Source organism: Dromiciops gliroides, chromosome 3, assembly GCF_019393635.1.
Source record: "Dromiciops gliroides isolate mDroGli1 chromosome 3, mDroGli1.pri, whole genome shotgun sequence".
Lineage (NCBI taxonomy): Eukaryota > Metazoa > Chordata > Mammalia > Microbiotheria > Microbiotheriidae > Dromiciops > Dromiciops gliroides.
Window position 1 is genome coordinate 669,009,675 of NC_057863.1, and position 25,304 is coordinate 669,034,978.

Here is a 25,304-nt window from a genome sequence, read left to right on the forward strand (position 1 = left end):
GACCTGAGTTCAAATCTAGCCTCATACCCTTGACACTTACTAGTTGTGTGACCCTGGGCAAGTCACAACTCCAATTGCCTCACCAAAAAAAAAAAAATAAGCTCTGAGAAGACCATGGCTTTAAAAAATTTTTGTATGTATCTATATAAGCACAGTGAGTTACATATAATAATAATAAACCCCAGCATTTCTTTAATTGGACAGTTTAACTGCAGACTGCTGGGAATATCTTGTTTTAGATTAATAAAATGAAAATACATCATTGCTGGATTAATATCCTGGAATTAGCAAGGAAGGAAATGGGATTAAGCAGAGTAAGGAAATAATCTTAGAGAAGGGGAAGGATATTTTTTCCTTTGTGACAGGAGTGAGTGTGCATGGCTGATAGCCCTCAGATGGGTAAGTAGGCAATTTGAGGAACCATCTATGAAATGGTCCCCAACTTTCTCAGTAAATGAAGAGTCTAAGTCATATGGAATAAGTTTGGCATGGTAGAGTTCAGAAGGAATAGAACTGGAATAGCTCTATGAGAAAGGGTTTTCCCCAAGTTTCAGTTCTCTAATTTTTGGTATAGGATGATAACTCTAGCTTAAGCATTTCATGTATTTGTTATATTCATCTGATGTTAAATAAATTTTGTGCTCTGGTTTAAAGGCTTTCAATATTCATTATATACATAAGTTTTTTCTGATTAATCTGAGCTGATGATGACTACAGTACTTGCTCAGAAACAAAGCGTTGCCTCAATCATTATATCCACGTTTTCTTTGTAGAATGAATTCTCTGATGTTGAGTATACTCTCTTCTCAAGTGGAATGATACTGCACACTCACTACATTCATAAGGTTTTACTCCAGAATGAATTCTTTTATGTTCTATAAGCTGTGTTCCCCAACAGAAGGCCTTCTTACATTTATCACATTCATAAGGTTTCTCTCCAGTATGAATTCTCTGATGTTGATTAAGCTGTGCTTTTAACCGGAAGGCCTTTCCACATTCATTGCATTCATAAGGTTTCTCTCCAGTATGAACTCTCTGGTGTTCGCTAAGTGCTGTGCTCAGACGAAAAGATTTCTCACATTCATTACATTCATAAGGTTTCTCACCAGTATGAATTGTCTGATGTTGAATAAGTTTTACTTTCTGGCTAAAGGCTTTCCCACATTCCATACATTCATATGGTTTCTCTCCAGTATGAATTTTCTGATGCTCAGTAAGGTTAGAGCGCCTACAAAATGCCTTCCCACAGTGATTACATTTGTAAGGCTTTTCTCCAGTATGAACTCTGCGATGTTGATTGAGCTGTGCTTTTAGTCGGAAAGTTTTCCCACATTCGATACATTCATGAGGTTTCTCACCAGTATGAATTCTCTGGTGTTCAGTAAGAGTTGTGTTCAGGCAGAAGGCCCTCCCACATTCCTGACATTCATAAGGTTTCTCACCAGTATGAATTCTCTGATGTTCAGTGAGATTTGAACGCCTGCAGAAGGCCTTGCCACATTCATTACACTGATAAGGTTTCTCACCAGTATGAATTTTCTGATGTTCATTAAGCTGTCCTTTCTGACGGAAAGCCTTGCCACATTCATTACATTCAAATGGTTTCTCACCCGTATGAATCGACTGGTGTTGATTAAGCTGCGCTTTAAGTCTAAAGGCCTTCCTACATATATTACATTCATAGGGTTTCTCACCAGTATGAATTCTTTGATGTTTAGTAAGAGCTGCACTCAGGCAGAAGGCCCTGCCACATTCATGACATTCATAAGGTTTCTCACCAGTATGAATTCTCTGATGTTCAGTGAGATTTGAACGCCTGCAGAAGGCCTTCCCACATTCATTACACTGATATGGTTTCTCACCAGTATGAATTTTCTGATGTTCATGAAGTTGTCTTTTGAGTCGAAAGGCCTTTCCACATTCATTACACAGATAAGGCTTCTCACCAGTATGAATCGTCTGATGTTGGTTAAGTTGTGCTTTTAGTCGAAAGGTCTTGCCACATATATTACACTGATAAGGTTTCTCACCAATAAGAATATTCTGATATCCAGGAATCTCCATCCTTAGGCAAAAGGTGCTCCCATGTTTATTATTTTCATAAGGTTTCTCTCCAGGATACATTTTCTCATGAAGAATAAATCCTTTCCTTGGGTTGGTCATCTCATATTCATTACAATCATAAAGCTTCTCTCTAATACATATTCTGCCACTGTCAACAAAGGCTGAATTATACATAAAGCATTTCCTATATTTAGATGAGATTTTATTTGAGCACTTACTACTACATTTTCTTCCATCTGTATGCAGTCTAAAGTACTCTCCATCTGTGTCACACATATTCAGACTCTTTCCTACTATCTGCTGTGGGAAAAGAAGAGGCCCTAGATTGAAGCTTCTGCAATAACTATTATTTTCCTGGACTTCAAATTTATTGGGATGTTTCTTTTGGGTGATTTTGACTTCCCAGAAGTGTTTCTCTTTATTCCTCAGATGATTTTCTAACTTGGCATTACATTCCAAGGATTCTCCTAATGAGGAAAGGAGAAAACCATCCCTCTTGAGTATTTCCTGGGATGGAGGAGACTCTGTAGATTCATACTTAGTTTCCCAATCTGCAAGAAATAAAAAATGTAAAAACCACAACTGCTACTGCAAACACAGTGTATACAGTACTTAATCTTTGAATCAATGAGGAAATATTAGTCTCAAACTATATTTTCCTGAAAAATGTGCTCGAGTTCTGTCAGTAGTTCTGTTCAAATAAAGTATCCCTCCCTCCAACAGTTTCTGTTCCTGGGCGGATCCAACACTAGAAGCCATATGCAATTACTTCAAGGTCTTTCTTCTGTTCTAGTACAGAGCTTCTTAAACATTTTCCACTCATGACCCTGGGTATATAGGTATATAAAATAAGTATACATAACCTTTTACTATTGCCAAATTTTTCATGACCCCTACATTTAGTTACATGATTCAATATGGGGTCATGACCCACAGTTTAAGAAGCTAGCATCAAATGCAGACTACAGACTTTTCCATTTTTCAAATCAGTTCCAGTTTTCATAATGATGACATTAATCAAGTAAAATCTTTCTAAACCTATTTTCTAGCAAACCATACTCTCCAGTTTATTTATTTACTTATTAGCAATCTGGATAAAATAATGAAAGCCTCCCCTAGTAATTTGTGCTCTACCACAGATCAGACAATAGGCTGCCATATGCATTTCCTCCTAATGAAGTACATGTCACTAAAATATTTCTCTTTTTCAAACTAGTAGCACTAAATTTTTATAACAGCTTTTTAATATAATTTTAAGGTCATCTGATGCTAGACAACTTTTATTCCCTATCTTTATGGATGAATGTAATTTGTATTCTTAAAGTTTTTCATATGAATTATGTTGTTTTGCATATTTCATAAACAACTGACTTTGTAATTAGATTGGTACCACATGATATCTGTAGGTTAATTTAGTGGTACTATCATGTTTATTTGGTTGGGATAATCTATCCATGAACACTAAATTTCTCTCCAAGCATTTAGGCCTTCCTTTCTTTCCTTTTCACTGTCCACCCCCTTGTCTCTCTTTCTCTTCTCTCTCAGTCCTCTCTCTGTAGCTCCACTATGTCTCTCAGTGTTTCCCTTTCTCAGTCCTCCCTTTCACTGCCAGCCGTGCCCTTGTCTCTCCTACTCTTCTCCCCTGGTCTCTCTCCATAGCTCCACCACCCTATGTCTCCACCCCCCAGGCTATAAAAACCTTCTCTACTTGGGGAGGCCATGCCCACATACACCAGGCTAATTCACTGGTACCCCAGAGCATGCCTAAGGCCGGCTTGGGGCACAGAGACTCATGCTGGGCATGCCCAGAGCCAGGGGCTGGGCAGAGGAAGCTGATGTGTGCCTGAGGCTTCCCGTGCACATCCCCGATGAGTGGGGCATCGGCACCCAAGGCCTCCATGCCTGGGGCGGTTTCCAGGAGAGCAGTCATGCTGGGGGAGGGGGCAGCTCATTTGGGGCACCCGAGGCTAATTTTAGCCTCTTACAGGCCAAAGGGAAAAAGAGGTACAAAAGCTCTCTGAAGAAAATCATTGCTTAAGAATAAGGATTGAGCAAATAGAAGCTAATGACTTTATGAGAAATCAAGATACAATAAAGCAACTCCAAATGAATAAAAAAATAGAGGGCAATGTGGGAAAAACAGCTGACCTGGAAAATAGATCCAGGAGAGAGAATTTTAAAATTATTGGAATTATAAAATTATTGAAAACCATGATCAAGGAAAGAGCTTAGACATCATCTTCCAGGAAATTGTCAGGGAAAATTGCCCTGATGTTCTAGAAGCAGAAAGTAAAATAGAAATTGAAAGAATCCACTGATCACCTCCTGAAAGATATTCCCAAAAGGAAATCTTCCAGGAATATTACAGCCAAATTCCAGAGCTCCCAGGTCAAGGAGAAAATATTGCAAGCAGCTAGAAAGAAACAATTCAAATACTGTGGAGCCACAGTCAGGATAACACAGTATCTAGGAGCTTCTACATTAAAGGATCAGAGGGCATGGAATATGATATTCTAGAGGGCAAATGAGCTGGGATTACAACCAAGAATCACATACACAGCAAAACTAATTATAATCTTTCAGGGAAAAAATGAGACTTCAACGAAAAAGAGGACTTTCAGGCATTCATGCTGAAAAGACCTGAACTGAATAGAAAATTTGAATTTCAAATACAAGACACTAGAGAAGCATAAAAAGGTAAACAGGAAAAAGAAATCATGAGGGATGTTAAAAGGTTAAACTGTTTACATTCCTACATGGGAAGATAATACTTCTAACTCATAAGAACTTCCTCAGTATTAGGGCAACTGAAAGGAATATACTTAAACAGAGAGCACAGGTGTGAATTGCATAAGAAGAGATGATATCTGTAAAGCATTTATTTTTTGTTTATCCTTTTTGTTTTGTGGGGCAGGCAGGGTGAGGTGGCTTATGTCTGGGGCCTGATTTGGGCTTAGGGCCTCCTAGGTACAGGGCTGGTGCTTTGTCTACTATTTCACCTACCTGCCTCATGATGACATCTTTAAAATAAAATTAAGGGGTGAGAGAAATGCACTGGAAGAATGGGAAAGGGAGAAGAGGAATGGGGTAAAGTAGCTCACATAAAAGAAACAAGAAAAAGCTTATGGAATGGAGAGGGAAATGGGGAAGGAGCAGGGGAGTGAATGAGCCTTACTCTCATCAGAATTGGCTCAAAGAGAGAATAACATATACACTCAAGTGGGTATAGTCATATATTTTGCCCCAAGGGAAAGTGGGAGAGGAAGGGGATAAGGCAAATTGGGGGAGGGGGGCAGTAAAAAGCAAAACACTTTTGAGAAGGTATAGGGTGAAAGAAGATAGAAAATAGAGTAATTATCAAGGGGAGGGAATCAGATGGAGGGCAATACAGTTAGCAAGAGTAACTGTGAAAGAAATGATGAACAAGATGCTATCAGAAGGACTTATGAAAAATGAAATCCATCTACAGAGAAAGAACTGATGGTATCTGAATACAGATTGAAGTATAATTTTTTTTGTTAGTTCCTCTTTCTAAAGTTTTGTCTGTTTTCTTGACAACCTGACTAATGTGGAAATGTTTTACATTACTGCACATGTATAACTTATATTGAATTTCTTGATTTCTTAGGGAAGGGTGGGAAGGGAGGGAGGAAGAGAATTTGGAACACAAAGTTTTTTAAAAATCAATGTGAAAATTTGTTTTGCATGTAATGGGGAAAATTCTAAATAAATAAGTTTATTATAATAGAAAAAGTTTTTTTTAAAGAGTGGTAGAGGGAAAATGGGTAAAGAAAATGAGAGTGATAAAATAAAACTACAAAAAGAAAATTTAATAGCTTGGTAAAAGAGGCACACAAAAAATACCAGAGAAAATAACACCTTAAAAAAACTAGAATTGGGAAGTAATCATAACTGTGAATGTGAATGGGATGATCTCACCCATAAAAAAGAAGCAGATAGAAGAAACCAAAATCCAACAATATGCTTTCTACAAGAAACACATTTCAAACAGAAAGACACACTCAGTTAAAATAAGGGCTGAAGGGGGCAACTAGGTGGCGCAGTGGATAAAGCACCCGTCCTGGATTCAGGAGTACCTGAGTTCAAATCCAGCCTCAGATACTTGACATTTACTAGCTGTGTGACCCTAGGCAAGTCACTTAACTCTCACTGCCCTGCCCCCCCCCCAAAAAAGGGCTGAAGTATAAAAGAGGGGTAATAATCATGATCTCAGAAAAGAAAAGCAACAACAGACCTACTTAAAGGAGATAATCTAGATGATTTTTAATTTTTAAAATATTCATCCACTGGAGGCAGCTAGGTGGCACAGTGGATAAAGTACCAACCCTGGATTCAGGAGGAGCCAAGTTCAAATCTGGCCTCAGACACTTGACACTTACTAGCTGTGTGACCCTGGGCAAGTCACTTAACCCTCATTGCTCCTCCCCCCTCCCCCCAAAAAAGGAGATAATCAGGGAAACTACATTTTGGTGAAAGGTACTATAGACAAGGAAATAGTATCAATACTAAATATATGCACCAAATAGCACAACATCAAAATTCTTAAAGGAAAAGTTAAATGGCTTACAGAAAGAAATAGACAGTAAAACTATATAAGTGGGGGACCTCACTTTTCCTTCTGAGAACTCGATGAATCTAACCATAAGTTGGAATTTAAGGAGATGAATAGAATTTTAGAAAAGTCAGATATGATAAAACTGAAAAAAACTGAATGGCAGCATAAAGAAGTATACCTTTTTTTCAGCTGTACATGGTACCTTCAAAAAACTAACTATATGTTAGGTCATATAACCTTACAAAAAATGCAGAAAAGCAGGAATATTAGATGCATTATTTTCAGACCACAATACAATAAAAATTACTTTCAATAAATGGGTTGGAAATATAGATTAAAAATTAATAAGAAATAAATAACCTAGCCCTAAAGAATGAATGGATCAAAGACTAAGTCAAAGACATAATAAATAATTTCATTAAAGATAATGATGAGGCAACATACCCAAATTTGTGGGATACAGCCCAAGCAGTACTTAGGGGAGAATTTATACCTATAAATGCTTATACCAATAGAAAAGATAAAGAACAGATCAATGAGCTGATCATGAAACCAGAAAAACAATAATTTTATTATTAAAAAGAAGAAAACCAAATTACTAATATCAAAAATGAAAAGGGTGAAAACACTACCAATGAAGATAAAATTAAAGCAATTATTAGTAATGATTTTACCCAATTATATTCCAACAAAACTTACAATATAAATTAAACATGTGAAAATTTTCAAGATGTTATTTATTTTTCATCCATTCGTTTATTTATTTATGTATTTGCTTATTTATTTGCTCGATCACTCACTCACTTATTTATTTATTGTGGGGCAATGAGAGTTAAGTGACTTGCCCAGGGTCACATAGCTAATAAGTGTCAAGTGTCTGAGACCAGATTTGAACTCAGGTCCTCCTGAAGCCAGGGCTGATGCCCTACTGAGCCACCTAGCTGCCCCCAATGGATGAATATTTTAAAAATTATAAATCGTCTAGATTAAAAGAAGAAATAGAATACTTAAATAACCCTATATGAGAAAAAGAAATTAAACAAGATATGAATGTGCTCCCTAAGAAAAAATCCCCAGCTCAAGATGGATTTACAAGTGAATGCTACCAAATATTTAAACAATGAATTTTAATACCACACATAAAGAATTTGAAATAAGTAAAGAAATTCTATTAATTTTTTTCTGACACAAATATGGTTTTGATACCTGAATTAGGAAGACAAAAACCACAAAACTATAGACAAATTTCCTTTATGAATATAAATGCAAAAATTTTAAATAAAATAATAGCAAGGAGTACACTAATATGTCATGATAATACACTATGACCAGGTGGAATTTATTTATTTTTCTTTCTTTTTTTTTTCAGGGCAATGAGGGTTAAGTGACTTGCCCAAGGTCACACAGCTAGTAAGTGTCAAGTGTCTGAGGCTGGACTTGAACTCAGGTCCTCCTAAATCCAGGGCCAGTGCTTTATCCACCATGCCACCTAGCTGGCCCCCCAGGTGGAATTTATACCAGCAATACAAGGCTGATTAAATATTAGGCAAACTATAAGCATAACTGACATGTAAATTACTGAAAGAACAAAAGTAATTTGATTGTACCAGGGGATGCAGAAAAGACTTGCCAAAATACAACATTCATTCCTTTTAAAAAAACTAAAAAACACAGGAATAAATGGAGCTTTCTTTTTATTTTTTTATTTAATATTTTATCCCCCCCAATTATATGTAAAAACAATTTTTTTATTTTGAATTTCAAATTCTAACCCTCCTTCTTTTCCTTCACCCCTTGAGAAGGCAAGCAATTTTATATAGATTATACATGTGCAGTCAATGCAAAATATATTTCCATATTAGTCGTGTTGTAAAAGAAAATACAGGCTCGTAAAAAGGGAAAAGGACCCACATGTGGTGGCAAGGAATTAGAAACTGAGGGTATGCCCATCCATTGGGGAATGGCTAAACAAGTTGTGGTATGTGAATGTAATGGAATATTATTGTCCTGTAAGAAACGATGAGCAGGTAGATTTCAGAGAAACCTGGAAGGACTTGCATGAACTGATGATGAGTGAGATGAGCAGAACTAGGAGAACCTTGTACACAGTATCAACAACACCATGTGTTGATCAACTATGATAGACTTGATTCTTCTCAGCAATACAGTGGTCTAAGATATTAACTCTAATTGCTAATCTGAAAAACTTATAACCGTGTTAGCATCTGAAAAATTATAACTTGCTGAAATATTATAACTGGCCTGTAAGTCCCTTAACAGTTGCCATTCAATGTTAAAATTATTTTAACTGATGGGCCTATTCTGTGAACTCCTGGCTGGCTCTCTGACTGCTTTTAGCTGGTAAAGCTATAGCTAGCTATTAGGTGCCTACCTGCCAAGGGGGTTAAAAATTCCACCAGGTTCATTAAGCCCGTACAGGAACTCAACCTGCAAGGGCCTGCCCCTCCCCCCACTGCCTCTCCCAGCCTGATAAGAAAAAAAGGGTTAAAATGCCTCTTTTAATTAAAGCAAATACAGGGTTTATTTAGGTGAATAAACTTAGAGTTAAATGTAGAAACAAGGGTAACAAAAGTAAAACATGACCTGTGAATTTCTGCCAACGAACTCTCCACTTTCTCTTTTAACTCTCTCCTGCCACCACCTGCACTTACAACCCTGGAGCCATGTCTCTCACCTGTGGGTGTGGCTGCTGGGCTGCCATCTGTGCTCCCCTTTCTCAGTCTTCCCTATGTCCTTTCACTCTTTTCTCCCAACCAACTTCTTAGTGTCTTCGCTCAGTTCCGTGGTTTCCCCTACTAACTGAAAAAAGCCACCCAGCACAACTTGTGCTTCCACATAAAAAACCCTTTCTTTCATGGAAAACACAGGCCGGCCGATGCCCACACACTCAAGCTAATTTGTTGGTTGCACCCAAGGCCGGCTGGGTGAAGGAAGCTCTGGAGTCTTTGAGGCCCTTCAAGCTCATCCCCGCTGAGTGGGGGATGGGCTCTCAAGGCTTTGTGTCTGGGGGGGTTTCGAGGAGAGCAGTTTCACTGGGGGCAGCCGTTTGAGGCCAATTTTGGCCACCTACACCTCCCTTCCCTCCCCCCTCCCCAAGACAGCAGCAATCTGATATAAGTTATATATGTACAATCACTTTAAACATATTTCTGCATTAGTCATGTTGTGAAAGAAGAATCAGAACAAAAAAAAAAGTACAACAGTATGGTCTTTTGACCTAATTTTGATGACAGTAAAGTTCAAACATTGCTTGCCACCCCCTCCATCTTCCCTTCCCTCTTCTTTCTGTGCCTCTTTTATGAAACAATTTTTCCCATTCTACTTCTCTCCTCCCTTCTCACAGTAGAAGCTTCTTTCTCAAGCCTTAATCTTTTTTTCCAAAATCATCCCATCATATTTAACTCATTCCCATGCCCTCTATCTATGTAGACTCCTAACTAACTTAATAATAATAAAATTCTTAGGCGTTACAACTATCATCTTCCCACACAAGAACATAAGCAATTTAACTTTATTGAATCCCTTATGATTTCTCTTTCTTGTTTACTTATTTATGCTTCTTTCTTCTGAGTAATGGATTTGACAGTTAAATTTTCTATTCAGTTCTGGTCTTAAAATGAATGCTTCACAGTCCTCTTTTATTGCCTATCCATTTTCCCCCTAAAACATTATTACTCAAGTTTTAATGAGTAGGTAATTCTTGGTTGTAATCATCTCTGCCCTCCTGAATATCATATTCTAAGCCCTTCAATCCTTTGTAAAGAGGCTAAAATTAGAAAGCACCGAATGTCTCCCTCCGCCTCCAGCCAGGCAAGCCTCGGGGGTGCCACAGCCTGCACGGAGGCCCCAAGCTGCTCGCTCCACCAGGCAGGGGTGCGCACGGGGACTCTGTGCCCCAGCTGGCCTTAGGTGCCTCCCCTGGGGGTGCCAACGAATTAGCTTGGGGTGAGTGGGCAGTCAGCCCGAGGTCTATGAGAGAGAAGGGTTTTTTTAAAAGCAGCGGGAGTAGTGAGAGGGGAGACGTAGAGTGAAGAAGCTATGGGGTGACCGGAGAAGGAGATGGGTGGAGATGAGAATGGAGTGACCAGGGGAGAGCAGGGGAGAGATGGGGAGTGAAGGTGGCAGTGGCAGTGGCCAGCCACACCCACAGAGCATGGGCTATCAGAGGATACGAGAAGACGCAGGGGATAGATAGGTTGTATATTTTGCTTTTTTTTTGTTCTTATTTCAACATTTATTCTTATCAATAAACCCTGTCTTTTACTTTAATTGAATGGAGGCTTTTTAATCTAATTTCTTGTGAATCTGGGAGAAGCAGTTGGGGAGGGGGCAGGCCCTTACAGATTGGCTCAGTGGGGAAGACAGAACTAACAGTTGGTGAGGCAGCTAATAGCCTACGGATGCCAAGCCAGCTATAGCCTTTCACCTTTAATGTAGAAGCTGGTAAATCTTATGTTATCCTGACTGTGGCTCCATGATATTTTTTTTTTTTTGGCGGGGCAATGAGGGTTAAGTGACTTGCCCAGGGTCACACAGCTAGTAAGTGCTAAGTGTTTGAGGCCGGATTTGAAGTCAGGTCCTCCTGAATCCAGGGCTGGTACTTTATCCACTGCGCCACCTAGCTGCCCCTCCATGATATTTTAATTGATTGTTTCTGGCTGCTTGCAGTTTTTTCTCCCTGACAGGGGAGCTCTGGAATTCACCTATAATATTCCTTGGAGTTTTCAGTTTAGGATCTCTTTCAGGAGGTGACCAATGGATTCTTTTCTATTTTATTCTCTACCTCTAGAATATCAGGACAGTAGACTTGACAATCTCTTGAAATATTATGTCTAAGCTCTTCAGTTGGTTTTTTTGGTGGGGCAATGAGGGTTAAGTAACTTGCCCAGGGTCACACAGCTAGTAAATGTCAAGTGTCTGAGGTCCAATTTGAACTCAGGTTCTCTGAATCCAGGGCAGGGCCGATACTTAATCCACTGCACCACCTATCTGCCCCTCTTCAATTATCTCTCCTGGATCAATTTTCCACATCAGTTGTTTTTCAAATGAGACATTTTCACACGTTCTTCTATTTTTTCATTCTTTTTCATTCTTGTTTGTTTCTTGATGTCTTATGGAATCACTAGGTTCTACTTGCTAAATTCTAATTTTTAAGGAATTATTTTTTCAGTGAGTTTTTGTACCTCTTTTTTCATTTGGCCAATTCAACTTCTCAAGGAGGTCTTCAATGAATTTTTGTACCTCTTTTTCCAAGGAGCCAATTCTGCTTGTTAAGGAGTTTTCTTCAGTGAATTTTTGTGCCTCTTTTACAATTTGGCCTTTTCTGTTTTATATAACAAGTTATTTTCTTCAGTATTTATTTGTTTCTTTTTCCAAGCTGTTAACTCCTTTTCATAATTTTCTTGTATCACTAATTTCTTTCCCTAATTTTTCTTTGAGGCTTTGGATATAATAGTTTTGACTCTGTTGTCTTCTTCTCAGTTTGTGTTTTGATCTTCCCTGTCACCAAAGTAACTTTCTATGGTCATTGTCCCAAGCTTCAGGGTTTTTGTGCAGCTGTTTTCAGAGCTAGTTCCAGGAGGTCTGTAAGTTTTCAGTTCTTCCAAGGTGATATGATCTAAGCAGAAATGTGTTAACTACTCTTCTAGCCTGTGCTCTGGTTTATAAGTAACTACAAGCACTCTTTTCCACTCTGGAATGGTGATTAGGGTCCCTGCTCTCATGCAGCCAGAAACTCTGTCATGCTCGTGCTCTCCCTCACCTTGGTACTGAGACACAGATCCCTGTATGAGTAATAAAACAGAGTCCTGTACCCATTACCAGGAAGAAGGACCTCTGTAATCTGACCAGTTGTCTGATCCCCTTACCGTCTGTGGGCCGAGTGCTCTAGAAGCTGTTGCTGCTGTGGCTTACTCAGTAGCCCCTCAGGCCTTCTGATAGTTTGCTAGGGCCCAGTCTGTGCTGGTACAGCCTGCTCCGAATTGCACTCTACTCTCACCCCAGTACAACAGACCTTACCTGCCAATCTTCTAAGTTATCTTGGGGTGGAAACTTATTTCACACCGTCTTTTTGTGAGTTCTGCCAATCTACGATTTATGTTGAGGTATTATTTAAAGTTGTTTGGAGGGGAATTTGGGAGAACTCAGACTCCCTTTTCTCCATCATCAAGGCTCTGCCCCCTTAAATGGAGTTTTTCTTAAAATAAGTGGTATCTATTTAAAACTAAGAGCAAGCATTATCTGTATTTGGGAAAAATAGAAGCCTACCCAATAAGTCTTTAATATCTTTAACCCACTGATTGGTGAATAGCTGAATAAGTTATGGCATATGATTATGATAAATACTATTGTGATAAATTGTGATAGTGATATAAAATATGACTGTGATAAATACCATAAGAAATGAACAGAATGGTTTCAGAAAAAATTGGAAAGACATATAAACTTATGCAAAGTGAAGTGAGCAGAATCAGTAGAACATTGTACACAGACACAGCAATACTGTATGATGATCAACTATAAAAGACTTATCTACTTTTAGCTACTCTGGAGGATCTAAGATAATTCCAAAGAAACTGATAAAAAATGCTATCCAAAAGGATTTAGACATAAGAGGTGATACCATAGGAAAATTAGGAGAGAAAGGAATAGTCTACCTTTCAGATCTTTGGAAAGGAAAACAGTTTATGACCAAACAAGAGATAGAGAATATTATAAAATGCAAAATGGATGATTCTGATTACATTAACTTAAAAAGTTTTTGTACAAACAGAAGCAATGCATCCAAAATTAGAAGGGAGGCAGAAAGCTGGGAAACAATTTTAAGGCCAGTACTTCTGATAAAGGCCTCATTTCTAAAATATATAGGGAACTAAATCAAATTGATAAGAATCCCAGTCATTCCCCAATTGAGAAATGGTCAAAGGATATGAACAGGCAGTTTTCTGATGAAGAAATCAAAATGATCTATTCCCATATGAAAAAATGTTCTAAATCTCTAATGATTAGAGAGATGCAAATTAAAACAACTCTGAGGTACCACCTGACACCTATTAGATTGGCTAAAATGACAAAAAAGGAAAATAATAAATGTTGGAGAAGCTGTGGGAAAATTGGAACACTAATGCATTGTTGGTGGGGCTGTGAACTGATCCAACCATTCTGGAGAGCAATTTGGAATTATGCCCAGAGGGCTGTGAAGCTGTGCATACCCTTTGACCCAGCAATACCACTTTTGGGTCTTTTTCCCAAAGAGATCATGGAAAGGGGAGAAGGACCCACATGTACAAAGATATTTATAGCTGCTCTTTATGTTGTGGCAAGGAATTGGAAGTTATGGGGATGCCCATCAATTGGGGAATGGCTAGACAAGTTGTGGTATATGAATGTAATGGAATACTATTGTGCTGTAAGAAATGATGAGCACGAGGAGTTCAGAGAAACCTGGAAGGACTTGCATGAACTGATGATGAGTGAGATGAGAAGAACCAGAAGAACATTGTACACAGTATCATCAACATTGTGTGTTGACCTACTGTGATGGACTATATTCTTCTCACCAATGCAATGGTACAGAAGGGTTCCAGGGAACTCATGATGGAGGAAGATCTCCAAATCCAGGGGAAAAAAAAAGAACTGTGGAGTATAGATGCTGAATGAACCATACTATTTCTTTTGTTTTTGGTGCTGTTGTTTTTTTCTATTTTGAGGTTTTTCCTCATTGCTCTGATTTTTCTCTTATAACATGACTAATGCAGAAATATGTTTAATGTTATTATATATATACACACAATATATATATATATATATATATATATATATAACCTATATCAGATTACCTGCTGTCTAGGGAAGGGGGGAGGGAGGGAGAAAAATCTGAAATTGGAAAGCTTGTATAAACAAAAGTTGAGAACTATCTTTACATGTAATGGGAAAAAAAAAATAAATAAAATACTTTATTAAAAAAATGCTATTGATTTCCAGAAAGAGAACTGAGTGCATACTGAAATATGCTTTTCACTGCATGTTTCTTTTCTTTGCAACATGGCTAATATGGAAATATGTTCCACGTGACTTCACAAGTAAAATTGATATCATTTTTATTATATTCTCAATGTGGGGAAAGGGCTGGAGGAAGAGAAAGAATTTGCAACACAAAAAAAATTTTTTAATGTTAGAAAAGAAATACAAACCTAAAAAAAGGACCAACTGAACTACTTCTTGCAATGATAGACTTGCCTGCATGGATTCACTCACCTGGATGGCTAACCCTTGGTATGCCTCCTTCCGGAATCCACGGCGCTTCCCTTCGCTCCAACTGACAGATGACATATGGTTTGGAAAATGCAAGTCCTGCTCAATGGAAATGGAACAGGGATCAGGTTCAGAGAACCATATTGGAATTCAATCCTAAAACCTATTTCTTTGTAAGTAAGTAGTAGAAAGGCCCAAGAGTAAAACAAAACAATTCTAAACAGGGGTTCTTAAACTTTTTCCATTGGTGACCACTTTTCACCTGAAAAAATTGTATGCGACCCCAGGTATGTATGTATGTGTATACATATACATATACACATATATGCACATGTACATATATACCCATACATACTTATACATAAAACCTTTTACAGTTGACAAATTTTTCACAACCCCTACATTCAGTTATATGGGGTTGAGACTCACAGTTTAAGAAGCAAGGCTCTAAAGGAGCCACTAAAAGTGGCTAAACCACTAAAAGTACAAGATTTAAATGACAAAGGCTAGAGGGGGCTTTAGGAAAACATGAACATTGATACACTGCTGAAATGGTCCAGTGGAGAGAATTTTGAAATTTGCCTACAATGTTATAACATTCTGAGTACCTTTTGACCCAATGATGCTATTACTGAGTCTATATACCAAAGAGATAAAGAGGAAAAAGATCCATAGGTACAAAAAAAAGGATAAGGGATGTGAGAAATAATTATTAATAACTGATATCTTGGGGGTGGGAACCCAGTGTTCTCCCCTTATTTCTTATTCCTTTTTCCCCCCACTCCAAAGTATAGTTCTCCTTGAAAGTTAGTTTCATCTGGGTCAAAGAATCTTGGGTAGGGACATATCCAGTTATCTGGATGGCTGAAGGACTTTACTGATGAAATTTAGCCTGTACCAAACCACACTCAGGTGGAAACCATTGTGCCCCTATGAGTTTGGTTGGGATCTGCATTATTTTTCTGATGTCTTTTTTTTTTTTTTTTGGTGAGGCAATTGGGGTTAAGTGACTTGCCCAGGGTCACACAGCTAGTAAGTGTCAAGTGTCTGAGGCCAGATTGGAACTCAGGTCCTCCTGAATCCAGGGCCAGTGCTCTATCCACTGCACCACCTAGTTGCCCCATCTGATGTCTTCTTTTTTTGCCAAGATTTGAGTGATCTAAGTCATATATCACCAGGCTTCATTTTAATATAATGCACCTCAAAATTATGGCAAACATTTAGATTTAATTGCTATGTGATGGATCTCCTACAGTTAGAAAGGTATATAAATTGTGACCCCATCATTAGGGGTCTTTGGTTTGAGAGACAGCCATAGACCATCCTTTTATTAATAACTTGCCTGTTTATTAATAAAATGATTAAATTACTCAGAAACTATGTTTCTTACATTTTTAATCATCACAGGGAACAAGTATTTATATAGCACCCACTAGTAGTAGTAGTAGTAGGCCTCCACCAGTCTCGGACCACCATGGATCAGCGCCTTGAAGAGCCACAGGCCACAATGTGGCTGTGCAGTCCGATACAGGAGCCCCAGCTCCTGAGTGACTTATAACCGGTAACTGCCACATCCCGTGTTGTATCTACCCCACGAGGAGTAGCTGGAGTGTCCCCTCCAGGGCGCTGGCCTGGGTGGATCAATTGGAAAACAAGCTGTTGCCCATGCAGCAGGTTTTCCCTCTCTGTGACATTGGTGGATCCAAAGGAGAGGCAGAGCCAATACAGTTTGGCACCAGTGCCACCACAGGAGTTGCCAGAGGGATGTGATGTCCAACATCCAGCTGCCTAAGGGACTCCTTAGGCACCTACTACGTGCCAAATACTCTGATAAACAATTAACAAATATATCTCATTTGATCAAAAAGTGAAGTGAACAGAACTAGCAGAAAACTGTATACGTAACAGAACTGTTCTAACAATAATCAACAGTGAAAGGCTTAGTTACTCTAAGCAATACAATGATCCAAGACAATTCCATATGACCTATGAAGAAATACTATGTACCACCAGAGAACTGATGAGCTGAGTGCACATTGAAAAACACTACATTTTTCGTGCTTTCTTTATTTTTAGCAACATAACTAATATGGAAATAAATACATTTTGCATGGCTTCACATGTAGAATTGCTATCATACTGCTTGTCTTCTCCATGATTAGAGGAGGGGGTGGAGGGAGGGAGAGAAGTTGAAGTTGGAATTCAAAAGAAATTTGTAATGAATTTTTTAAATGAAATTTTTTTTTAAAGAAATAAACCATCAGGACAAGTTACAAAAAAAACCAAAACACCAAGGAAAACTTTTCACTGATAAACAGAAAGCTTATGTGTCTTCAGTCTCTCTCTTTTTTTTTTTTTTTTTAGTGAGGCAATTGGGGTTAAGTGACTTGCCTAGGGTCACACAGCTAGTAAGTGTTAAGTGTCTGAGGCCGGATTTGAACTCAGGTACTCCTGACTCCAGGGCCGGTGCTCTATCCACTGTGCCATCTAGCTGCCCCTCCTCAGTCTCTCTTAAACCCAAAAGGATTAGAAATCTCTGGTCTCTACATTTCGAACATTAAGTAAGTGCTCCACATCTGAGACACCCAGAATCAAAGAATCGCAGAATTCAAGTATTTCAAGGAACGTTGTCAGCCATCTATTTCAACACATATAACCTATAAAACTTACTAAAGTAGGAAACAAAGGTCCTCTAGTAGGAAAAATCTGAGGGCCAGAGGACAGTCCCCTTACCCAAGCCGACCAGGTTCCTGTAGTTCTCCAGCATCACATCCCTGTAAAACTCCTTCTGAGAAGGGTCCAGGTGCCCCCACTCCTCCTTGGTGAAGTCAACAGCCACATCCTTGAATGTCACCGACTGCTGAAATGGCAAATATATTTGAGTCTACCTAGGATCCAGATATAGACCAGTAAGAGACGTCAAGTTGGTAAACGATATGAAAATTTTGTTTCTAACTTGTCAAAATGAACACTTTGAAAAAGTGATTGCACATAACAGTAACACACTTCTGCATATAATGCTTTTTGTGTGTTTGTGTCAGAGGACACTTCTATTTGTTGATTACTCTTTATTTAAAAAAATACATTTTAAAATTTTCATTCAGGTAGTGCACTCTTCCCTTTCGTCCCCCAGAACTCACTGGGGCCTGGCTCCCCTGCTGATGACACTGTGTCCTTAGCCACACTCTTCCATACCCACCAATCCCTGGTATAGGTGGCAAAGCTGAAGTGCCCCTTGCTTTCCACTGCCACTTCAAGTCTTTCCTCCCGCCATGATCATTCAGCAAGTCTGCCTCCTGCCAGCCCTCCTCTCTCCAAACTCATTACCCGATCCAGAACCTGCTGGCCATTATCTGCCAAGTCCCAGGGCAGGCCCCTCTGTGAGTTCAGGGACTGACTAACAATTTCCCTCTCCACCCCATCACACTGCAGGCTCAGCTTGGCCAGGACGACCCAAACCATTCCCTGAGCTCCTCCCCCAGAAGCCTTCTCACATTGGCTACAACTTCACCTCTGACTGATGAGCATGTTCCCCAATCTTCACCTGAGGAAGTACCCACACCAGCCACACCCTCTCAGTCCCAGCATTCCCACTCCTGTCTTCTAGCTCTCATCTGCTTCTCAGCAAACTCCCAGGAAAAGCCACCTGTGCCTAAATGCACCTAATTAAGTCAGTACAGATTTACTAAAGCCTTACTGTGTGCTGAGCACTGTGCCAAGAGCTGGGATGCCATGGTCTCTGCCCTCAAGGAGCTCACATTCTAACAAAGAAGACAACATGTGGGGGAAATTCTACATATGATGCAAATGTGTATGTCTGAATAGATAGAATATATACATGCACAAACAGACATTCAAATATATATTTGGGGCAGGGGCAGGTGCACAGAGAAAGAGAGAGAGAGAGAGAGAGAGAGAGAGAAAGAGAGGGAGAAACATGGAGGGCTTTAGCATCCCACAGACTAGGCAAAGCCTTCTCGAAGACTGGGTCTGACCTGAGGCAGAGGTGAGTGGGCAGAGCCTCATGGGGTTTAGCCACTGCAAAGGCAGAGATAGGAGATGACATATCTTGCTCAAGGAATATCACATCAGCCAGTGCTATAAGATCAGAACATGCACGAAAGGAAGGAAAGTGTAAGATGGGAAAGGTGGGAAAAGGTCTAAGAAACAGCACTTTCTATTTGCTCCTGGATGTCACAGAGTCACTGGGGATTCCTGAGTGTGCGTGTGTATGTGTGTGGGGGTGGGTGGGCGGGTCACATGGTCACACCTACATATTAGGAAAGTCCCTTTGGTAACTGAACAGAGGATGGTTTGGAGTAAGGAGGGAGATGAGGTAGGAAGAGCGACCCAAATGTGACTGCCACATTCTAGACACAAGGTGAGGAGAGGCTGCACCACGATGGCAGCAGTATCAGAAGAGAGAAAGGAGAATTTATGACAGAGCTTGGGAAGGTGGGAACAGGACCGACAACACACGGGATCTGTGTGAGTGAGAAGTCTAGGACGACACGGAAGTGAAGCTGCAAGCCCGGGTAGCAGAGATGTCGGTGGTGCCCTAAATAGTACCAGGGGAGTCTGAGAGAGGGCGGGGCAAAGACAACTCGGTCTCTTTGGGGCATGCGGAGCTTGGTGTGCCCATGGGACGTGCAGTTCAAGAGATTATAAACCCTCAGAAATAAGTCAATAAACAAAGCTTCCCCCTCTGCCTGTGGTGTTCACTAAATATGAGTGCAGAATACTGTACATCTTATCAGACATCACTCGTATGTTTATTAGTTTGAATTGGTTTTTTCCTGTTTCTTTTTAAATCTTTGTTGAAAGGGATGGTTTGCTGGATAAGGATGGGAGGAGGGGCATATCCAGAAAAGGGGGGAAAACCCACAAAAATAGAAGATGCCAAGAAAAATACAATCTAAAGATTTTTATTAGTAAAAATAGAAGTCTATGAATATGGTAAAGACAAACATTTCTGAAAAACTCTGACCAACAGTTACCAATCACAGCTCCAGGGGGGTCAGAATTAAACATGCAGCCCAGCTAAAGAAGGAGAACTGATATGCCCAGAGTGCAGGCAGAAATATATATATATTTTTTTAACATGGCTAATGCAGGATTTGTCATGCTTGACCATACATATCTAAAGGAGAAGTATTGTTTTTCTGGCTGTCTCAATGTCAGGGTACACTGGCTGCACTGGGAGGTAGTGAAGATCGATTGCTGCTAACACACACACACACACACATATGTATATACAATTTTTTTCATGTTTAAAAAAATGACAGTCACCAAAACCCTATGTTGACTTTTGTACAGGAATATCAGTAAGTCTGTGCTCCTTTCAAGCTCTCTACAGAATGATACAGAGGGATATCATGGGGTAGGGCACAAACTCAAAAACCACGGAGAAAGGTGGAAATCTGAAATGTATCCACACAGACCATAACTCAAGAAAGGAAAAATGAAGAAGAGACGCCAGCCTGAAGGGAAGCAACATCAGAATGAGGCAGAGACCGTATCCAGACAATTTACAAGACAGCACAGGGAAGGACAATCCCAATAGACGTGAGGTGTCAAGAAAGCACCAACCCCCGCTCACCTGTGGGGTCCCAGCTGACAGGAGCACAGGGGCCATCTTGTCCTCCCCAGGTCTACCTCCTCGTGGGCAACGGCAGCGTCATGTGAAGGCATAGCTAGGAAGGAAGGAGAGTCCGTGAGGCTGCCACGGTCAGTCTGCTGGTCCCATCCCCACACACCTCACACGTGAGTCAGGCTCATGACCTGCTCCTGGAGCTGCAATCATTTCATTAAGGGCCAATGATGTCCACAGTGCTGGACAAGCCACTGTCAGGGCTCTCCAGGAGCTCCCACCCTGCAAGAACGCCAGCACCTTCTCACCCAGCAGAGCCAGGGAGTCCTGACAAGTGGGGGAGGGGGAAGCACCTGGGGGGAGGGGGAAGGAGAAGATGGATTCTTTCGCCTCAGTTGGAGGGGACTCAGCCACCCTCTGGCAGTGGGAGCTTGAGGGCTGTGGTAAAAAGTACACCAGTTTTTGAAGGACCACCCTTTCGGGGAGGAGACCGTAAAGAACGGCCCTGCACTCCACCTCCATCTGTTAGGCACTCCACTTCCGGGGTGCAAGCTTAAAAGGTGTGTAATTTAAGATTCTAAATGTGGATTCTAATGTGTTCCCCCAGTTTGGGGGAAACTGACTAAAAATCACTGATAAAACGAGTTTAGGTTTTTAAGGGTTTATTGGAAAATAGAAAGAAAAAGATTGAGAACAGAATTCTAACAGCCTGGCATTCCTATCTTTCCTCAAATTTCCTGTGAAGTCCTCTGCCGCCACCCACCATCAAGTCAGGAAGCCAAAAAAGGCCCGCGCTCTCTGCGCAGGCTCCCTTTCCTCCTTCCTGTCTCCTCCCAGACCATAGGAGGCTCCTCCAGTTGATTGGCTGGTAGACTTGATAGATAGCACCCATGAGCAAGCGTCATTTCCTGACGCCAAGGAAAAGCCACAATGCCTCTGAGGCATTTTCCTCATGGTGGAGCTTTCCCACAGCAAGTCTCCAGTAGGTGGCGTCATTCCAATCATTACAAAGGCAAGGAGAGAATGGAAGTGAGGTCGTTTGTCGGCTCTCCTTGTCCGCCAGTTGCACTGCACACACAGAGGCTGACTGAGGTTCTACTCGGTGAGGCTCTCAGCTTCAAAGCTTATGGCCTTAGGTTTTTGGTGAGTTTTATACGGAATATAGACTAAGCTTAGATTTAAGACTATTTGTATTTCTACTTTCCTATCTCTCTAATCAACATCACCTTGTAATTTCTTTTTTTTTCTTTTTTTTTCTTTTTTAGTGAGGCAATTGGGGTTAAGTGACTTGCCCAGGGTCACACAGCTAGTAAGTGTTAAGTGTCTGAGGCCAGATTTGAACCCAGGTACTCCTGACTCCAGGGCCGGTGCTCTATCCACTTCACCACCTAGCTGCCCCACCTTGTAATTTCCAAACAATAAAAGCTCTAACTAGAGACCAGAGGCTTCTTCCACTTACTAGTCTGGGAGATAAATAAGGGAAAGGTTAAAAGGGGAGGTTAATGCTCTAGTATCCAATTTTAAATCTCACAGGGCTCTGGGGGTGGAATGGAGGGAGAGTCGGTGAAATCAAGCATATTTCTTTATAAAGTGTCCCAGACTGCAGAGAAGTCAAGAAGGGTGAGGACTGAGAGAAGGCCACTGGATTTGGCAACTAAGAGGGAACTTGAACTTTGAGCCTCTCCCCCTGAAGGATGAACTCAGAAGCCAGGGCTCAGAGGGCACAGAATAGAATCAGAGGAGAGGAAGTAGCAGCAACAAGTGTAGACAGATGTTTCCAGGCCAGTGCCACACAAGAGAGGAGAGTTGGTGGGGATGGAAATAGGAACTGTGGGATTTGTTTAAAGACAGAAACATGTTTGCTTGGACTGCAATGAAAAAGCTAGTTGATGGGAAGAGATTTTAAATAAGTGAGGGAATCAGGGAGCAGAGGGGGAATATCTTGCAGAAGATGGAAAGGGGTCAGGGATGCAGGGAGAGCTTTGCCTGGGGCTACATCCCCATGTGGGACAAGAGTGGAGTGGGGGAAGACTTGCAAATGATTTAAGATGAGGAGGAGAGAAGAGGGAGCTCCCAGGGAGAGGGTGACATCAACATTTGTCAACATAAATCATCGTGCCTGCAGCCCTCCCAGAATCCTGCTGGGCACTGACTATGCCGGAGATATGAACGGCTGGACAGCCAACGGATAAACACTGGGCAGGGGAGAAGGCAGCCTAGCAAATGAAGAGGATTTCCTTGGAAGTGCCTCCTCTAGGCAGGCCCCTGGGCATAGCAGAAAGAGTTTGGGCCTTGGAACCAGAGGATCGAGGTACCAGGGCTGGTGGGACCTATGGTAACAGGCTTCCCAGCCCTAATCAGGGCAGCCATTGGCTCTTCCAGAAAGTGAAGATGTTAGACTAGGTCATCTTTAAGGTCCCTCCCAACTCTTCTGTTGGGTGAAAGGATTGAAGAGAAAAAGAACAAAAGGGGACAAGGGAGGGCTAAAGAGGAAGACATTGGGTGGACAGCAGACTAGGAGCCAGGGTAGGATAAGCAGGCAAAGGGCAGGGAAGAGAGCAGGACCAGGAGATGCACCAGGAGGCTGGAGAAATCGCCCTAGTCCCATCAGCTCCCCTCTTTTTCTCTGATCTTCATTCTTTCCCCATTTAGAAGCCCCTTCCCGGGGGCCTGCAAACACCACCCAGGGCTTCCAGCAGCCCCCTCAAGTCACACCTCTCTCTTCCCTTTCAAATTCAAACTTTAGGAGACCCACTTCCTTTAGAATAACCATTCCACTGAAGCTGCCTAAGAGACCAGTCAAGTCTGGATTGCTGGGGAAAGGGGGAGGGGAAACTTCATTCAAGTGCTCTGCTCCCTGTCCTTATGTTTGGGCATTTAGGACTGCAGGTTCTCCCCTCCTCCTGAGTTCTACCTCCCCTGGGGATTCCGCTCCTCTGTGGGCATCTTGGGAGTGTGGAATCACAAGTGGCGGCGAGGTGGCACAATGCTTAGAGCTTGAGGCTTGCAGTCAGAAAGAGTTCAAATCCAGCCTCGGACAATTCCTAGCTGTGTGACCCTGGGCAAGTCACTTTACCCTGTTTGCCTCTATTTCCTTACCTGTAAAAGACGCTGGAGGAGATGGCAAGCCGCCCCCGGAACTGGAAGAAAACCCCAATGGGGTCACTAAGAACAATAGGGCCCAATACCCAGTTCTGTGCTCGGTCCCTGGCTGACCCCTCTGGGGCTCCAGCACAGGGGGGAGGTCGGATGTCCAAGACTGTCCTCCCTGCCTCCCCTGCCCCTGATCGGCGGCAGTGCCAGACTCTCCCCGCCCTCCTGCGCAGTGGGCTCGCGGCTCTGTCCACCCGCGGGGGGCCGAACCCAAAGGGACGCCTGATCAGACCATCACCTCCAGGCGCCCCAACGCTTGGCAGCCGAGCGGAGCCCGGGGTCCGCGTGGTCCGACGCCAACTCTCGGCTCCTGACGGCGCCCAGGGGAGGGGGCACAGCAGCAGCCCCATCGTGCAGAGGGTGACCAGAGGCACGGGGTGCAACGACCGGCCCACGGTCACGCGGGTACTGGTGACTGTGGACAGAAGCCCTGGAGGCAGTGAGGGGCCACGGGGGTGGGAGCACGCAGGCTGCCTGTCTGCCAGCCCGTGGGTGGCCCTGCCAGGCTGGCTTCCCTCCCTCCTCCCTCCTCCCTCCTCCCTCCTCCCCAGCTGCCCACCACCTGCAAGAGCAAGTCCTCTCCCACCTGGGAGCCACGCCACCCCACCCACCCCGCTCCCCGCCCCAAACAGGGCCCGCCTCCAGAGGCGGAGCCAGGACGGGCGCCGCGGATTGGCTGCAACCGCGCCTCCGCGAGACCAATGGGCGCGTCCCCTCCCCGAGGGGGCGGGGCTGACGGCACCCAAGGTGCCCGGTCTCCTCCCACTGAGGGAGCCTCCAAACCAACCAGGCGCCGGGCGCTGCGCACCGCCTGCCCGGGCAAACACGCCTCGGTGTCCCCCACTCACCCCAGCCGGGGACGCGGGGCTCGGGCTCCGGCAGCGGGCAGAGCGGCCCAGGCGACTGCCACCCTGCATAGGATTCCTTAGTCTGGACGGAAGCTGGTAGGAAGGGGCGGATGTGACGTTTCACAGCCCCGCCCCCATTCTCTCCCTCTCCAATCCCGGCACAGAAGCTGTCAAATTTTCTTCCCCCACTCTGCGTCATACCTGGCCTGTCACGCTTACCACTTCACCCTCACTCACCTGGGCTGGCAAAGCTTCCTGGGAAATGTAGTTCTCAGGCAGGCTGCGCATGCCTAGCAGAGAAGGAGCCCTGCCTGAGACCCTGGTCCGGCCTTCCTCTGGGATTAGGCCGGATTAGGCGAGAAAATTAGGTTTAGGGTTAGGGTTAGGCGACTGGGACCTGGGGCCGGAATCCCGCCTCAGCCCCCAGACCGCCCCAGGGGCCCGACATCAAGAAAGATGCTACACCGAGATGCCGTCCTAGTGTCCAGTGGATGGCTCTGAGCCCTCTCTGGCTTGAGACCCTGGGCTCGGATATCCCCAAAGAGGCTGGAGGCCATTCGCGGGGAGCTGCCTCGTGCCCCCACCTCTTCTCCAGCCCCCCCTCTTCCTCCTCCTTCCCCCGCGTGTCTCAGCTGGGAAGGGGGCCTGTCCTGGGGGCACACCCTTCTACCTGCCTGCACCAGGTGTGCCTCCCTCTCTCGTCCCCACTCTCCCCATCCTCCAAACCATCCCTTGACCCTTCCCATCCCGCTCAGCCCCTGCCCTTCTGCCCGGGGTGGCGACGCTCGCTACCTGGACT

General features: G+C 42.7%; 1 protein-coding gene across 4 annotated transcripts; it reads right to left on the reverse strand.

Moving 5' to 3' along the window:
* Positions 1–59: 59 nt before the first annotated feature.
* On the reverse strand, positions 60–24,615 carry LOC122746866 (zinc finger protein 883-like). 4 transcript variants are annotated; one of them, XM_043992928.1, is made up of 6 exons: positions 24,506–24,615; positions 23,604–23,644; positions 20,514–20,607; positions 17,648–17,771; positions 14,918–15,013; positions 60–2,615 (listed from the first exon to the last, which is right to left on the reverse strand). In XM_043992928.1, the coding sequence occupies exons 3-6, from the start codon at positions 20,547–20,549 to the stop codon at positions 751–753; spliced, it is 2,121 nt and encodes a 706-aa protein (XP_043848863.1). In that variant the 5' UTR covers positions 20,550–20,607; positions 23,604–23,644; positions 24,506–24,615; the 3' UTR covers positions 60–750. The 4 variants fall into 4 exon arrangements, with proteins under 4 accessions (XP_043848863.1, XP_043848861.1, XP_043848862.1 ...); XM_043992926.1 differs by having other exon boundaries at positions 17,648–17,774; XM_043992927.1 differs by lacking the exon at positions 23,604–23,644 and having other exon boundaries at positions 24,506–24,609.
* Between the last annotated feature and the right edge of the window lie 689 nt (positions 24,616–25,304).